Genomic DNA, 18,972 nt, shown 5'->3' on the forward strand with positions numbered 1-18,972 from the left:
GGGGAGAGAGGGGGAGAGTTTTGTTGGCAGAATGTGGGGAGTCTGGCCCGGGTCAGCACGTCCTGGGCTGCACAATTTGGCTGGGTCACCAGGGGTAAAGTTGTAGGGAGAGTAGGAACATTGAGAAGGAGGAGGTTGTGGACCATGCCAGCAACTCAAAGGTATCAAAGGTATTTTATTGGTCACATTCACATACACCGAGGTGTAATGAGGCCCGATGTTCCTGGCCGTTCTCGCCGGGTGGTGGTGCTCCGGCGTCGGGAGAGTCCTCACAGCGGCATGGGAACCCTGGAACGGTCGCCTCGGTACTGGAGGCCGCGGCTTCCGAAGCCGACAAGGCTGCGCCGGTTGGAGCTCCACAACTGGCGATCTCGTCGCGAGATCCCAGGCTCCCGGTGTAAAGTTCGGCGCCGCCGCCCGCAGCTGGCCGCTCCACAGTCCCGCAGCTCCGCGATGTTTTACCCGGCGGTCTCAGCTCACCAGAGCTCCAGCGCGGCGACCTAGGCAAGGCATCGCCCGCTCCACGATAGCGCTCCAGCGCTGTGCCGCCGCCGAAGCCGAGGTTCTGGGCCTTCCCCGACAGGAAACGCCGCTCCAGGCCCGCTGGTAGGCCGCGAGGACGGGTCGAAGCTGCAGCCCGGAGAAAAGCTGCCTCTCCGACCAGGTAGGGACCCTGAAAGGCATTGTGGCCTCGGAGGGACCAGAGGAGGGAAGTAACTTGGGTGGCTGCGAGTGGCTGCCGGGACCAGCAGCAGAACCGGCCGCCACCTCAGCACCTTCTGCCGGCCCGCTCACCTCTGGCAGTTCTCTCTGTCTGACCACCTCTCTCCTGTCTCATGTCAGCCGCTTCCCGTAAATCCTTGAATTCCGACTGCCGTCGGGAGCAGGACATGTCACTTTGAGGAAACAATATACTTTTACACCTAGCTCTCTTTCTCTCATTCAACGGCACTCTACAGAACCCTGCTATCGACTATGTATGTACTGCCCATATTAACCTTCCCAGAATGCATCACATTTATACTTGTCTGAGTTAGATTCAATCTGCCATTCCTTGGCCCACTTTTCCAGTTGATTTAGATCTTGTCATAAATGTTGCTGTCCATATTATCACCAATTTTGTTCTCATCTGTTAACATACTATCCTTGTCATCTACATTCTCATCCAACTTGTTCATGTAGATGACAAACAACATTGGACCCAGCACTAACCGCCATGGCACATCGCCGGTCATACACTACGAATCTGAAAAAGAGTCGGCCATTGCCATCTTCTGACTTCTGTATACAATTTGCTAGTTCGCTCCAGATCCCATGTAATCTTACCTTCCAGACCAGCCTACCTTTTGAAACGGGTGGAACAAAAATTGCTTCCAAAAGTGTGACATAAATTGGCTTCAATGTTGAATGTCACGTTGCAATATATAGTTTATGATTAAAGGATCTTTAGAAGTAGATGATTTTTGTACTTTATTAAACGGCTCAAATATTGCAGATGCAGGAAATGATGGGTATTATTTTAAAGCAAATAATTTACCTATGTACTGGAGATATAATCAAATTTATATATATATTAAGCTTCATGTGCATAACTTGATTAACAGCATTGCTTTTCATTTTGATTTAAATTGTTTTTGAAATTGTTAGTATTAAAATTTTTGAAGCTGGTAAAATATGAGACAGTTTAAGTTCAGCTAAGAGAACTTTCTCCTGGCAGCTATTACTTATTAATTAATTTGTTATCATGCAGAACATATTTTATTAAAAGATATTCAAAAATTGTTAATATTAAGTCAGAGGTTGTCTGATAATTTATATTAAATCCATAGTTCTTGTTGGCCAACGAAATTAATATAGATTTTTAAAGAAAAAAATAATTCAGCAATGATTGATTGTCATGTTTTTACCAGGGCTGTGCTCTTTGCAATTGTAGTATATTAACAAATGGATAGTATTCCATTCATATGGTGTCCAGCATGGAGTTAGGCAATCAAACTCCTGAACTTTACGTGTGCAATTGAAAAGAGCTTTCTGCCTGGTTCATTCTCTGCCTCTTAAGCCTTCATAAGTACTTATATTTTTTTTAAAGTAAATCTGTTGTTTTTCTTAAATTATTATTATCAAAATTCCAAGCCAGAGAACACAATGGTGAAATAATTAAACAAATTCCTATTGAAATTTAAGAATAAATGGATTGTGCACAGTTGAAATGCAAATTATAACGTTCTCCTGTTATACGCACGTGTACTTCCACGTTATTTAAATCCTGTGATAAAATGATGCAAAAACAAATAAAAACACATATCTTTCCCTCAAACACCTACATTGCAAATCAGGTTTTCATTTGCTCAGTGGGAGAATATTAGTGATACCATTCTCGTCAATTCCAACGTATTTAGTGTTTGCTGTTATGTTTGATACTCGGTGTAAATTAATTGAATATTTTGAGAAATCATGTGGTCAGTATCTGTTTAGGTACTCCATTGTTCGAATCAGGCCAACATGCAGGTATGAATGTATGCAGGAGAGTTACTAGAATGTTAACATTTATTGATAGAGGACTCAATTGTAAAATTCATTTATGCATCAATTATATGGGGCATTGGTGAAACCACATCTGGTATGCTGTGTGCAATATTTGTCTCCTTATTTAAAGTAATTGAAAAGAGATCAGAGAAAGTTTCCTAGATGCACAGCTGAAATTAATAAGTTGCCCAGGGAGGAAAGGTTGGGCAGGTTAGGCTCGTATCTGCCGGTGCTTAGAAGCATTCGCGGGGACTTAATTGCAACATATTTGATCATGAGGAATCTTGACACCATAGAAAACATAGAAAATAGGTGCAGGAGGAGGCCATTTGGCCTTTCGAGCCTGCACCGCTATTCTTTGTGATCATGGCTGATCATCCACAATAAGTAACCCGTGCCTGCCCTCTCCTCCTAGAGCTCTATCTAACTCTCTTTTAATATCCTACCCCCAATACCATGTGCTCTAATTTTGCCCAATAATCTCCTGTGTGGGAACTTATCAAATGCTTTCTGAAAGGCCAGATACACTACATCCACTGGCTCTCCTTCATCCATTTTATGTCATAACCTAATGATGAGAATATGGAGAAGTTACAGTCAGATCGATCATGATCTTATTAAATTGCAAAATAGGCTTGAGCAGTAGCATATAGGTTTATCTCATTTTTCCATATTTCCTTGATATCTATTTACCTTTCTACCTTTTACCTTAATGTGCTTTCAAACATTAATTGATCGATATGATTCTCATGTTCTATGACTTCAAGGCATGTTTAAATTATCAATACATGTATGCATCGAAGAACAAAATAACTAGAAGAGCATGTTTAGTAAATATTACCCAGTTGATTCATTGAAGTCAATGGAAATATTTTAATTTTCTTTTAAAAGTTTCCACTTAAATTCACTTAAGTAAATCACAACTCGTATAGTTATTAAATGAGAATTTCTACTTTGCAGCTGGGACGATATCTGGGGAAGAAGTACCTATTATCTCAAAAATGAACATTAAAGAGTACAGAGATGGATTCTCCTATGAAAAATTTAATTTTCACAACAATCCAAATATCACATTCTACGTATATGTTAGTAACTTCACTTGGCCTATCAAAATACAGGTGAGTGCTCTGGGAGGAAGTAACATTATATACATTTAATATCTATCCTAAATGAAAGTGAAATCATGTATTCTCTTAATACTGATATAATATATATACTGTAAATCATAATTTTGATGTTATAGCAGTGAGGAATTGTATTTTATTCCTCTTGATTTACAAGATTTTATAAATCAGAGTGTAAGGTCATTACATTTTTTATTGACACAAATTGCTGCACGTTGAGAAGTTATCAAGGCAAGTTTCAGTTCAATAGAAACTCTTCCATTTATAAACTGGTCACAAACCCAGTTGTCTCTTTCATTGACGACTGCTTTGGTGCCACCTCCTGCACCCACACACAACTGACTGACTTCATCCACTTCACCACCAACTTCCATCCGGCACTCCAATACACCTGGACGATTTCCGACACTTCCCTACCATTCCTTGACCTCACCATCTCCATCGCAGGGGACAGACTCCTGTCCGACATACATTACAAACCCACTGACTCACATGGCTATCTGGACTACACGTCTTCCCACCCTGCCCCCTGTAAAGACTCCATCCCCTACTCCCAATTCCTCCGCCTACGCCGCATCTGTTCCCAGGATGAGACATTTCATACCAGGGCATCGGAAATGTCCTCGTTCTTCAGGGAACGGGGATTCCCCTCCGCCACCATAGATGAGGCTCACACCAGGGTCTCATCCATACCCCGTAACACTGCTCTCTCTCCCCATCCCCGCACACGCAACAAGGGCAGAGTCCCTCTGGTCCTCACCTTTCACCCCACCAGCCGGCAAATACAACACATAATCCTCCGCCATTTCCGCCACCTCCAACGTAACCCCACCACTCGCCACATCTTCCCATCTCCCCCCATGTCTGCCTTCCGCAAAGACCGCTCCCTCCGCAACTCCCTTGTCAATTCTTCCCTTCCCTCCCGCACCCCCCCCCCCTCCCCGGGCACTTTCCGTTGCAACCGCAAGAAATGCAACACCTGTCCCTTCACCTCCCCCCTCGACTCCATTCAAGGACCCAAGCAGTCGTTCCAGGTGCGACAAAGGTTCACCTGTATCTCCTCCAACCTCATCTACTGCATCCGCTGCTCTAGATGTCAGCTGATTTACATCGGTGAGACCAAGCGTAGGTTGGGCGATCGTTTCGCCGAACACCTCCGCTCAGTCCGCAATAACCTACCTGACCTCCCGGTGGCTCAGCACTTCAACTCCCCCTCCCATTCCCAATCCGACCTCTCTGTCCTGGGTCTCCTCCATTGCCAGAGTGAGCAACAGCGGAAATTGGAGGAACAGCACCTCATATTCCGTCTGGGGACCTTGCGTCCTTATGGCATTAACATTGAATTCTCCCAATTTGGCTAGCCCTTGCTGTCTCCTCCCCTTCCTTAACCCTCTAGCTGTCTCCTCCCACCCTCCCATCCGCCCGCCCTCGGGCTCCTCCTCCTCCTCCCCTTTTCTTTCTTTCTTTCCCACCCCCCATCAGTCTGAAGAAGGGTTTCGGCCCGAAACGTCGCCTATTTCCTTCGCTCCATAGATGCTGCTGCACCCGCTGAGTTTCCCCAGCAATTTTGTGTACCTGTCTCTTTCATCATATGTTCAGTAGGTTTTGTGTTCCTGGTGATTGAATGGAGTTAAGTGTTGAGATGACTTGTTAATATAGACCCTCTTACATTGAGGAACTTGTTTTGAAATACAGGAAGATCTATGGTGAAAATTTGAATAATGAGAGAGGTATTGACATTGATTTTAGCAATACTTGCAGATCATGTTTTTGTAATTTGCATAATTAAACTGCTCAAAAGTAATATGAACTGTGTGAACATATGTGAAATGCAATTTAATTACTGTTTTATTACTTCATAAAATCTAGTTATGATCTGACATAACTTAATTAAATGTTTGGGGAATTGAATGATCTCACCAATTGCCACTTTATTAATAACCTATCACATGTTTTTAATTCATTTGTTATTGTGGTTTAAAATAATTACAAAGCAATATTTGGTGTTTGTGCGGGAGGAGGGGGGCGGGGGGGGATGGTAATGTAAGTTCTGCATGTTTTAAGATTCTCTTTATTTTTGCTCGGTCACTCAAACTAACTTGAAATCATATTTCATAAATCAGTTTAGAAGAATGAAACTGTAATGTGGTGTAAAAAGCCAAGACACAGGGCTTTGTTTTGACTTTCATATCTTTGATATTTAAGAAGCAATATCTCCGACACTTAAGACGCAGTCGTAGCCCCCAACTATTACTTTTGAGTGAGATTTTAAATGTCATAAATGGAGAATTTTTCCTCAACTTTTAAAAATAATTAACAATTAAAATCTGTTGCTGTTGCATTGTCCAGTGGACTGAATTTTTACTACATTTACTTACTTTCCTTAGTAAATGAATTAAAAATTATGAGCAGTACAACACAGCAATAAGCCCTTACGTGGACCAATATATTTCACACCAGTGAAAATGGTAGGAACTCCAGGTTGGTTTACTCTGTAGAGGCAGTTGGTAGAAGGAATTTCACACTCACTCATTTTAACCTTGGAATGTTTAAGGTTCGTACTGAGAGCAGGGTGGACATATTTAACTCGCCAGTTTGAGTAAGAAATTTAACGGGTTTAAAACTTAATTCTAGTTTATTCATTATAGTTCTCTCCAATTATTACATAGTCACTCTAATTATTTTGAAATGTCAGTGTTGTTTATGTCTCATTCACATGTGATGTTTTATTGATAAGTAAAATAGCATTAATGAATCTTCGTAATCTCTTGTGTAATAACTATAGCTGAAGAATTTTTGCAGTGTGATTAACACACTCGCTAATTTGCATTTTCCCATTTTTTTTTAATAAACTTGTTGAGTCACTTATGTTACTGTTGGTTTAAATATCAGACAAAAGAATATTATTGAGATCCATTAAAAGTTTGCCCACTGATAATGACACTTTAATTTCTGGGTTCACATCTGAAATTCTTGAGTATTTGCCGAAGAAGTACATTAGCACAAAACATGATGCCTCTTGCACGCGGGCTCATTGAACAATTTCTGTACATTTTGTTAATTGGGCGATTGTGCTTAGGTATGGGAATACTCCACTGAACTGTTTGTAAGAAAATAATTTCACTATGCATTTGCACATGTAACAATAAAGCACCATTGGACCATTGTTAGGGAGGGCATCAAAGGTTATGGGGAAAAGACAATGCCATGATTAGCCATGATGGAATGGTGGAGCAGACTCGATGGGCTGAAGAGCCTAATTCTGCTCCTTTGCCATACAATCTTTTTATACGTAGCAAATTGATGCAAAGCCTTGAATATGATTTGTGGCAATTGTTCTGCACTACAATCTTTCTATCGTATCAGGCCAGATAACGGACCAGGTGTACGTTTCTCCAGGATAATGCAAGCTCTTCAGTAAAACGGTCAGGCTGCCAGAAGCTCCCTGATGTCTCTGAATAATATTTGTGTTCTTGTACTTTGAGGGGAATATTGATAGTGAATCATGATCAAATGTTGTCATTGGTATTATTAAATTGGGTTATTTTGGATATGATTATGTAGTTCAATACAGATTAGGAATTAATTGTGCGCTAAATACTTCCAGTATGATACTTTACAATGAGTGTACTTGCCTTTTTTGCCGGGAACTAATTATGTGTATTGTGTTTTTTTGTGTATTGGAAAATATTAAATCCCAAATTGTGCTGAAATGCTTTGATTGGAAGAAGATGGACCACATTTAAATTACACTTGCATTTCTATCAAAGTTAAAGCTTGAGAGTGAAATACAATGTGAACACACCCGAGCTAATAAAATGTTTGGATGATTAAATGTATTGATTTAGTATCCTTATGAAAACTGGATTAGTCAGCATGATTAAAATGTTACAATCGTCACTAATTTAGACTTGCTTTATATAAAATATTTTATAAACAGGTGATTTACAAATAGCTGGGATTGTTTACTCTGATAACTTCTTGATAAGATGTCATCAATGGGGAAGATACTGTTGTCAGTTATAATGAGACTGATTCACTGTCTAGAATTCATGCTGTTTTGTTTTGCAGTGCGATGTGCTCTGCATTTTCACATCTTAATCGTTTTGAACTTTATTTCATTATGAACATACTAGAGGAATTGAAAGGATGACAAGATTTTCAGAGGTGGATGTCTTCAAGTAATCTCTATTGACATAGTTTACCCTTGCATATGAGTGAGTTTGGTGAATGTGCTGATAGTTTAGTTGAGAGATATAGCGGGGAAACAGGCCCTTCGGCCCACTGTCCGCACCGACCAGCGACACCTGCACATTAACACTATCCTACACACACTAGGGACCATTTTTCATTTATACAAAGCCAATTAACCTACAAACCTGTACGTCTTTGGAGTGTGGGAGGAAACCGTAGATCTCAGAGAAAATCCACGTGGTCACGGTGAGAATGTACAAACTCCATACAGACAAGCGGCCGTAGTCAAGATCGAACCTGGGTCTCAGGCGCTGTAAGCGCTGTAAGGCTACATCACTACTGCTGCGTCACCGTGCGACCCTAATTTCCCCAAATAAGGCAAATAATACATTTCCTCAAATAAGGCTTTCATCCACGGTGAATCTTTAAACAATTACAGGGCTGCCAACTCTCACGCTTTGAGCGTGAGAATCACGCCCTCAAGCAAACTCTCACGCCTTCACGCTGATCAGAAATTTCTCATGCTCTGTGGTGAGAAATTCTGTGATCAACAAAAATGTCAAAACTCGGATAAACTGCATGGTCCGCGGATGTTGGAGAGCCGGGGCTAGGGATGGAAGCAGCCGGCGGATACAGATGCGGGGAGCCGGGGCTGGTGAGTATGCGGGGCTGACGAGTATTTGCGCGGCTAGCGAGTCACTCGCTGCAGCTTCGGCCATGGAGCACTCCGGACAGTGCGAGTGTCCCGGGCCGTCGGGGGCGTCGGAAGCGCCGCTGCCGCGAGAGTCTCTGTGCCGAAGGGACAGACTCTCAAAGGGAGGTGGAGAGAGAGAGAGGGGAATGAGACAGGGGGGAGAGAGAGAGGGGGGAGGGGAGAAAGAGGGGAGAGACAGAGGAGGGAGGGATGGAGAGAGAGAAGAGGGAAACGGGGAAAGGTAGGGGAGAGAGAGGGGGAGAGGGGGGAAGAGAGAGAGGGGTGAGAGGGAAGAGAGAGAGGGGGGAGGAGAGGGTAGGAGAGAATGGGAGAGAGGGAAGAGAGATGGGTGGTAAAAGAGAGAGGGGGAAGAGGGAGAGGGGGAAAGAGAGAGAGATGGGGGGCAAAGAGAAAGAGGAGATAGAGGAGAAAGAGAGAGGGGAGAGAGAGCAAGGGGGAGTGAGGTGGGAGGGAGATATGGGGGAGAGGGAGAGAGAGGAGGAGAGAGGAGGAAAGAGATGAGAGAGAGAGGGAGGGAAGAGAGAGAGAGGTGAGAGGAGACACAGAGAGAGAGGGGGGAGAGAGGGGAAAGTGTGTGGAGAGGGAGAGGGGGAGATAGATAGGGAGGGAAAAAGAGAGAGAGCGGGGCAAGAGAGGGGGAAGCGAGGGGGAGAGAGGAGAGAGAGAGAGGGGGAGGGAGAGAAGAGGGGGAGAGAGAGAAGAAAGAGAGGGGGGGAGAGAGGGGAGAGAGAGTTAGGGGAAAGAGAGGGGAGAGAGGGAGCGAGGGAAGGTGGGGGAGAGAGAGGAGAGAGGGGACGAGAGAGAGAGGGGGGAGAGTGAGGTGGAACGGAGAGAGGGGGAAGAGAGAGAGGGGAAGAGAGGAGAGAGAGAGGGAAGGGGGGAGAGTGAGAGGGGGGAGATAGGGGAGAGAGAGGGGTGAGAGGAGGGAGAGAGGAGAGAGAGAGTGGAAAGAGAGATGGAGGGGAGAGAGAGAGGGGTGTTGAGAGGAGAGAGAGTGCATCCTGGAGGACAACCAGTGGCTGCTGGAAGTAAGTACCAAGCACTGGGTAGAAACGGTGGAAGATAGTGGACTTCAAATGGGGGTGGTTGGAGAAAGCATCCTGCTTGCCTGCTAGATTTTCACTTACTGTAACTGCAGGAAAAATGTTCCCGATGTTGGGGGCGTTCAGAACCATGGGTCACAGTTTAAGAATAAAGAGGGGCAGTTAGGACTGAGATGAGAACAAACTTTCTTCACACAGAGAGTTGTGAATCTGTGGAATTCTCTGCCACAGAGGCAGTGCAGGCCAATTCACTGGATGTTTTCAAGAGAGAGTTAGATTTAGTTCTTGGGGCTAACGACATCCAGGGATATGGGGAAAAAACAGGAAAGAGGTACTGATTTTAGATGAATAGCCATGATCATATTGAATGGCAGTGCTGGCTCGAAGGGCCGGTGACCTATTCCTGCACCTATTTTCTATCTTTCTATGATTGAGTATATGGCAATAAAACTCGATCACTTGATTTTGAAGCATTCAAGCATGGTGGAGGTATAATGTAGTCATAGAGTGATACAGTGTGAAAACAGGCCCTTCGGTGCAACTTGCCCACACCCGCCAACATGTCCCACTACGCTACCTGCTTTTGGTCCATACCTCCAAACCTGTCCTATCCATGTATCAGTCTAACTTTTTCTTAAATGTTGGGATGGTCCCTGCCTCAACTACCTCCTCTGGCAGCTTGTTCCATACACCCATCACCCTTTGTGTGGATAAAGCTACCCCTTAAAAAGTTACCTCTTAAAAATACTTCATACAAAAAACATTGAAATCATACTTCTATATTGCACTAAAACATGATTTTAATACATCAAATTTCAAAATGTTCCTACCCTGGGAGGGGGGACTCCCATCTTCCACACCCTCTCCCCACTCGGTTGCTCCACTCCCTCACCGGGTACCCCCAAGGCCAGTGATCAGTGATCGCACAGCCTCCCCCCTTTCAAAAACGCTCCAATCCAATTTAAAGCATATATATTGTATTCAAGTGTAAGTTAAAAGACTCGCTGCAGTATGCACCGTATTGCACAATTGCAATGGGAGGGGGACACCCTCCCCCCACCCCCCTCTTTTAATTGCTTCCTGGAAACAGTAGTTGTATTAATAATAATAATAATACATTTTATTTATGGGCGCCTTTCAAGAGTCTCAAAGACACCTTACAAAAATTGAGCAGGTAGAGGAAAAACATGTAAGGGGAATGAAATAAATAGTAGAGACATGACTAGTACACAAAGTAAAGACAGAATTCAATTCAAAACACAATATTAGGCAATTAATGCACATATGAAAAGGGAGGGGGACGTGGGGCTAAGGATAGGCAGAGGTGAAGAGATGGGTCTTGAGGCGGGACTGGAAGATGGTGAGGGACACGGAATTGCGGATCAGTTGGGGGAGGGAGTTCCAGAGCCTGGGAGCTGCCCTGGAGAAGGCTCTGTCCCCAAAACTGCGGAGGTTGGACTTGTGGATGGAGAGGAGACCGGCTGATGTGGATCTGAGGGACCGTGAGGGTTGGTAGGGGGAGAGGAGGTCAGTGTTGTGTGGACAAAGATTTGGGATGCTTATTTTTTTTCAAGCTGTTAAATTCAGATTCAGTGAATTTCTGATTTTAAATTGTGCTTTGACGTGTGCCTTGAAGAAGGTTGCCTCAACAATATTTGGTTACATGTTGGTCAAAATAATGCAATTGTTTGGTCAATCTAGCCTAGAATTACACAAGCAAATAAATGTAGTTTATGCATTTAATGCTATTATTTTCAATGGTCTGGATTTATTAAAGAAATGTATTTCCTTCGACATTTGGTCATTGAACACTGGGTTTCTTTAACATTGCCTAGCAAGTGGACATTTCAACAATATGAAGTGCTGCCTTGTGGTATGTTGGGCCATCGGTTATCAGAAAGGATTCTTTGTACAAACTCAGAAATACGGAAGTCAAAGGCAAGGTGTTTTGTCGGATAGATAACTGTCATGGATGACTTATTAGAGAGAAGCCTGACAGTGTGATATTGGCTTCCCATTGGTATGAATACAACTCCACCTGATGATTGTGAAGAATTAATGACTGTGTGTCATAATAATAAGAAAAGAAAAGTTGATCAAACAACTTTGCCTCCTTTAAAAAAATATTGGAAAACATTGCATTTATGAAAGCTGAACAAGGCCTTAAGTAAATGGTAAAGAATGTCCAAAGTTTCAGATTGTCAGTTTACTGGTTTTCAATTTAAACAAAAGCAACAGCAAGTTGTGGAGTGGCACTGGAGATATAATAATGCAAATTCTCTTCTGTTATTTGGTAATTGCTCAAACATTTTGTTCCATAGGACTTATATTTATGTAAATTAATTCACCATTGAAATAACATTCTTGCGCTGAGTGAGTAGATTGAAGGTTCGGTCTTGTCTTAGGAATTGAACATAGAAGCAGCCTGACATTTCAGGGCACTTCCAAATGTTGTGGTGTTAGTTCATCAGATTAAGTTTGTGGGATATTTGTAGATCAAGTGACTTTATTTTAGAAATCTTATGCAGTTCCTCAGAATCAGGATGACTTATTTTTTAACTCTGGTTCTGACATGACTGATGAGGCCATTGTTGGAACTGTATACTCTGTCACAGTTAAGGCAGCTGGTGCTTGACAGGACAGGAGGGTGAGTAGTTGGTAGGGTTGCCAACTGTCCCATATTAGCCGGGAAATCACGTTTATTGGGCTAAATTGGTTTGTCCCATACAGGACCGCCCTTGTCCCGTATTTGACTGCTTCTGCTCGGGTCGAGGGGACTGTCAGGTTGGAGCGCCGCGTCCGGCCACGCCTCACCCATCCCAATGTAATACAGCCCTAGGGGTGCAGCAGCAGCTCTTCACCCATGCCCCCGTCGGTCGGCAGCCCGGCCAGCTGTCCGACCTTCGGAACTTCGCTTACCGCCGACACCACCACCCCTCCTTTTCATGGCCGATCATCGGTTCATGAGTTGAATAGGGTGCCGGACTTTGCGCCCGGGTCAAAACTCTTTACCTGGCAAGCCGGCTGGGCATTGTGTGCAGTCCAGTACCTGGGCCAACTCATCATTCACCCAGCCACAGCCGAGTCTGTCAATGAATTGCTGTAGGGAATTTGTCCCTTATTTTGACCTTTTATCCCTTATTTGGGAGTGAGAAAGTTGGCAACCCTAGTAGTTGGTGAGGAACACCTTCCTCTGTTTATGCCTGGCTTATGTGCACTCTTGATGCATGCTTTCAAAATATTCCATTGTCGCGTGGTCATGGGCACGGCATTCCTACATGACGGTCGGGATGTCATACTTGTTCAAGAATGCTTGTAGCCCATCTGTAAACCTGTTTTTTCCTCTGTCCTCTTGGTAGTCTCATAATAATGTGTTCAACTATGAATTGCCCAGTGAATCAAGTTGATATTTCACCCTCAACTGCGGCCTATAAATTATTTTGCTGTGAACAATTTTAGATTTTAGACTTCAGAGATACAGCACTGAAAACGGTCGTTCGGCTGAGCCCGCGCTGACCAGTGATCACCCCGTACACTAGCACTATCTTGCACACTAGGGACAATTTCTAATTTACAGAAGCCAATTAACCTACAAACCTGTACATCTTTGAGTTGTGGGAGGAAACCGGAGCACCCGGAGAAAACCCACGCGGTCATAGGGAGAATGTTGTGTTGTGTTGGGGGGGGGGGGGGTGTTGGGGGGGGGGGTGAAACATGTTCTCTGTCTCTTCCTTCGGGGGAATGCGACTTTTTCGTGTTGTATCCCCCTTCTCTGCCTCCGTCTGCACTGAGGCCTAATGGCGGAGCTGGCAGCCTGCGACTGACCCCGAGGCTCCGGAGGCAGAGCCAGCCAGGACTCACCAACGAGAGGCTGGCCGTCTTCGGGGCTGAGGCAGCGGTGGCCCGACTTGCTGGTGCAGCGTTCTGGCTTTCGGCGGCGGCCTGGAGCTGATGCAGCGGGGCTCAGAGCTGAGACTGCGGGACCCGGAGCTGGGGCAGCGGCCCGGAGCGGAGACTGCGGGGCCCGGAGCTGCGGCGGCGGCCCGGAGCTGGGGCGGCGGCCTGGAGCGGAGACTGAGGGGCCCGGAGCTGGGGCAGCGGCCTGGAGCGGAGACTGCGGGACACGGAGCTGGGGCGACGGCCCGGAGCGGTGACTGCGGGACCCGGAGCTGGGGCGGCGGCCTGGAGCGGAGCCTGCGGGACCCGGAGCTGGGGCGGCAGCCTGGAGCTGATGCTGTGGCGGGCCGTCTCGGAGCGGAGACGGCGTTCCGGCTTTCGGCGGCGGTGACATCACCACGGAGGTCCGCTGGACTGGAGGACGGCATCTCCGGCCTGGATCGATCGCCTCAGCGCAGAGGGAGAACAAGGAGGGAAGAGACGGAGACTTTGCCTCCATCACAGTGAGGATGTGCTTGGTGAACTCACTGTGGTGGATGTTTAATTTGTGTTTATTGTATGTTTTGTTTTTATTGGTTCTGTGTATGACTGCAGGCAACATAATTTCGTTCAGACCGAAAGGTGGTGTTCTCAGTATTTAATGAATGTTTTAAGCATGGAAAAAAATGCTGGAGAAACTCAGCGGGTGAGGCAGCAACTATGACGAAAAGGAGTAGGTGACATTTCGGGTCGAGACCCTTCTTCAGAAGAAGGGTCCTGACCCAAAACGTCGCCTACTCCTTTTCTCCAAAAATGCTGCCTCACCCGCTGACTTTCTCCAGCATTTTTTGTCTACTTTCGATTTTTCCAGCATCCGCAGTTCCTTCTTAAAAATTAATGTTTTTAGATAATTTGTAGATAAAGTCCCAAATGGTGGTCTTCAGCATTTTCTGTTTGAACACAGGAGTAAAAAGGATGCATAGTACAGCTCGTGGACCTGCTGTTTCATAATGTCGGAGACCTGCGTTTAATCCGGACCTTGGGTCTTATCCATGTCGAATTTACCCAATAATTATATGGCTTTTTCTAGATGACTGGTTTCCTCCGACATCCAAAAGCTGTGCAGGGTGGTAGGTTAATTGGCCACTGTAAATTGCCCCTCGTGCCTACGCGGGAGGTAGAATCTGGGGGGAGTTGATAGGATCATGGGTTCTGTGCTTTTCTTTTTTACTTTAAATTTGCGTTTGAGTTTCAGAATTTGCATTGAATAATGTAAATGCTTCTTCTGGCAGGCTAGCAGGATCATTTTACGGTTTTACGATTAAGCCAAAAATAACGAATCACCAAAATCATTATGTTCATAAGCCAGGAGCTATTTAATACTTAATCTGTTGCTAACTAATTGAAAGAAAGTTTTAATTTTTTTTTAGCTTTTTTAATTTTAAGGGAAAGCAGAAGACAAAAGCAAAGTGAAATGAAATGTCTCATTATTATTGACACTATCTGCATATGTTCTTCAGGAAAGTACATTTGTGGAATTACTCAGTCTGGCCTGTCTGTGGCTCGAATAAGCAGCATAATAATTGGCTAATTGCCCTCTAAAATGGTCTTATCAAGGCTCACCATTCACGAGCAGCCTGGATAGAGTGATTAATCCTGACATTGCTTATGATTTTTGTAATTCATAAAATACCAAAGATCAGCAATAACATTTTAATCAATTATTTCCATAAATATTTAGTGAATAGCAAACCATCTTATAGTTAAAGATGATATTGAATCACATTGCTTCGCAAAACAAGTTCACTAGTGATTGATATGATATTTGAGTAAATTCAGTATATATTTAGTCCTGCCAAATCTGAAAGGTTTATGGGATGGAAAGTTAGTGACGGTGCTTCATTTCTGAAGACCAATTACCTTTTACACTATAACTTCATGCAGTGAGTTTCTCAATGTTGCCTTTTGAAGGCAACATTCAATATTAAGGTTTACATTGGGAAAATGTCTAATAGACCAGCTACATAGCTGAGAAGAAAAATTATCTTGCAGTTTAGAACGTTGGCTTTCAAACAAGCTACACTTGAGCTTGAGAAAAATTGTATTAACTTCATATTTAATTCACTCATCCATTAACATAATCTTCAGTTCTTCTTTCTAGATAAAGCAGACTTTCAATGAGGAGAAGCAATAAACCTATGGCGTTCTAAACATATAACATGTAAACCTATATTAGTTCTTCTCTTGTGGGATTGCTATTTAATGATCTCCTGAAATGAAACATTGGAGAAAGCCAAGTAAAACAATAAACTCTCTTGAATCATCTTTGTTCTATCTGGATATTGGAAATAGTTTGCAAAAACTCTGAAAACCTGAAGACAATAGATTGTGAAAAACATGCCACACGATGAAAATTGCTGCAAAACTATTAAAGGCTTCTTTTCACAGGGTGTTGCTACTTTAGTGACTGGATGCTCACTTTAGGATCATTTTTAAAGGTTGTATTTATACTTTTGCATGTCTATATATAATTACATCAAAATAGATATCATTGTATGAAAGAAGTGATTGCTGAAGAGGGAGGCAACTGAAGGAGCTGCATACTAGTATTATGAGTTGTGTTCATGTTCAAATGAGTGTACATTGTGTTTGTTGCTGATCATTTCAGGGATGTGTGAAACAGTTGCAGTTACACACTTTGGTACAATTATTTTGTAGTGCTTCAAGCTATCCCCATCAGTTTGGGCAACATAATTTACCAAGTCAACGTATATTTACGCCTCCAAAGATTTGATGTTTGGTTCTTTCTAGTTATTAAATGCGTTTGCTTCTTTCAGTCCATGCCTCAATGAAATTGAATATGAATAGAATGCACAACATTTTCTCTCCATGATATGTTTCCGCCTCCTCGTTGACAGGATTATTTTAGTTTTATTTAGCACAGCTTGAATTTATTAATTTATCAAACCATTGGTAAATTTGCAGGTTAGCAATGTTTTAATATTGTGATTCCTGCTGAAGGTTGTTCTTGTTTAATTTTAAGATACTATTTGTGAATCTCCAAAGGACTACATTCCATCGGCAATATGTTATTTACAGTGGACATTTGACAAGATCAGAAAATGTAACAACTAAAATATGAACAATTTGGAGAGCAAATGAGAATCATTTTTGACTCATTAAGAGGGATGAACTATGGCAGTCAATTTCTCTTGTAAGGTTATAGTTTCATTCCTTCATTTTACATTGCATGTAGTTGTTCCCAGTTGCTAAATTGGAGTCAAATCTTCAGCAGAGGGAATGTAAGCTGATACACACATTTTAAAAAGGGTGAAGAAATGGTTTTGGTGGAAATCAGATGTACTACTTCCCTGTTTGTTGAGATACATTCGGACATGAATGATCAGGATATGTTTCCAATGCAGTCCAAACATTCTGCAGCAACAGAATTGATCGATCTAATATTCAATTTTGCTTCCTGGATAAATCTGGTTAATAAAATGATTTTATTTTTAAATAGTGCTGTGTTGTATATTTTAGCTCAGTAAGTCACATTTAATGTGATGTTTATTAGATTTCAGAATAGCGAGTTACTTATTTACTCCCCAAATAGACATGATTAAATTAAATGTATTTTATAATAGAGATGACTCTGCTTCATATATTTTAAACAAGTCTGCACCAATGCACACAAAGCCAGCAACAATATTTTAGTATGGATTTAATATGGATCAGTAATTTTATACGTAATGTTTTTTTCAATGATGATGTTCAAAATTGTCATCATAATCTTACTTTACCTTTTAATGTCCAAACGAAGGTCAAGTGTTAAATGGAAGAACTAATATCATTCAATCATCTTTTTACTTGTTTTATAGTAAAAATGGAAAACCTGAACTAAAAAAATCTATGAAATTAAAACATAACATAATGACATAATACTTAGAACTGACTGCTTTGTTGTTTGATCATCAAATTTAAGTAGAGGATGCTGAAATCTTTTACATTTAAATGTTAATGAGCTGAAAGCTGCTCTATTTGCTATTTGCGAAAAATGTCAAGTCCTTGCATCATGTGCTGGCTCCCTCCGTAACTATTCACATCTTGCAAAAAGAGCCCTGTGTGTATTCCAAAGCAGTTTACAGATTAGAGAGTGGTTTTGAAGTATTGTCACTGCTAGTTGAAGGTGGTTGCCGGAGGTTGCAAGTAGTGGCAACCAACTTCAACTAGCATCGCAACCGGCTTCGACTAAAAAATTACCGATTTTTAAAACGGCAGCCTATTTTTAGTTGAGGCTGGTTTTGAATTTTTTGAAATAATCTCCGGAACATAGAAGAAGCGGAAACCACTTTCGACCACTTTCGACAGACAAAAACCTCCGGGAACCGCATGGAAACCTTGGGTGGGGCGCAAAGTCTCCAGAGGTTTCTGTTCAGGTTTCCTAAGTGGGACAGGGGCATTAGGGTGTGGAGGGATGATTGTGTTGAACGCCAAGATTTAGTCAATGGGCAATAAACTGATGTATGTTTTTCCGTTATCCAGGCGGTCCAAAGCAGAATGGAAAGCCAGTGAGTAGCACCTGCCATAGTCAATCTCCACAGAGAGACCATACATGAAACCATACTACAAACATCAGATTATTAATATAGGAGCAAATTATTGTAATCCAAAACAACTTGGTTTTAACCTTGAATAAAAATTAAATGTAGGTTCTCAGATTTTACTTTGAACATTTTTTTATTTGTGCATTCAATATTAAGACTTGCATGTCAAATGACACCAATCTAAATTAACTGTTTATCCATGCAGCAGGTTATAAGAATTGCTTAACATTATAATAGCATGGTGTGCAGACATTTGAGTAATGTGGCAGACAGCCACATCTGTTTTCAGAGTTTCATAATTTTATGACCAGTAAACGGATCCCCAGTATATCTGCCTTTATATCAGTTCTATCTAACATATCTTGGTTTGCATGGAAAACCTTGTTCAATTGTAGTCCACAATTTCAATTGAATAAATCCAAGTAGCTACATTGGATTGGATGAGCTGCGTTAAGAGAGTAATATATTGGAAATGCTCAAAATAAATTTTAAACTCTTAATTGAACAGTAGTTGTAAAAAATGAATTATTCGTCAGTGCCCAGATGAAGACACCAACATGCATGGATAGAGTTGTGTTGCACATCCCACAAAACACTGGTGTGCCAGTCCTATGTGGCTAGTATCAACTGTCGAGAGAAAATGTTGTGATGGTTCAAATCTGAAATTGTTAAAGTCAGTATTAAGCTTGAGCAATTGCCGAGTGCTCACTGAAAAGTCATGCTGCTGTTCTTGCATCTAAATGAAAGACTATTGGAATAGTATCTGAGACTAAACTACGACAGATTGGTGGGTAGACTGAGATGGAGAATTAAGATTGTAATTTCCAAGCTACCAAAACCATCATCAATACCGTAATCTGATCTCAATTTTCATTTTTGGGACATTTAAT

General features: G+C 42.5%; 1 protein-coding gene across 1 annotated transcript in view; it reads left to right on the forward strand.

Moving 5' to 3' along the window:
• atrnl1 (attractin like 1) overlaps positions 1–18,972 on the forward strand; it is a 720,322-nt gene that overhangs the window by 311,730 nt on the left and 389,620 nt on the right. The window contains exon 24 of the mRNA XM_033033942.1: positions 3,487–3,644. Coding sequence (XP_032889833.1) covers positions 3,487–3,644 — 158 coding nt within the window. The remainder of the gene's footprint in view (positions 1–3,486; positions 3,645–18,972) is intronic.

This window comes from Amblyraja radiata, chromosome 15 (genome assembly GCF_010909765.2).
Source record: "Amblyraja radiata isolate CabotCenter1 chromosome 15, sAmbRad1.1.pri, whole genome shotgun sequence".
NCBI classification, from domain to species: Eukaryota; Metazoa; Chordata; class Chondrichthyes; order Rajiformes; family Rajidae; genus Amblyraja; species Amblyraja radiata.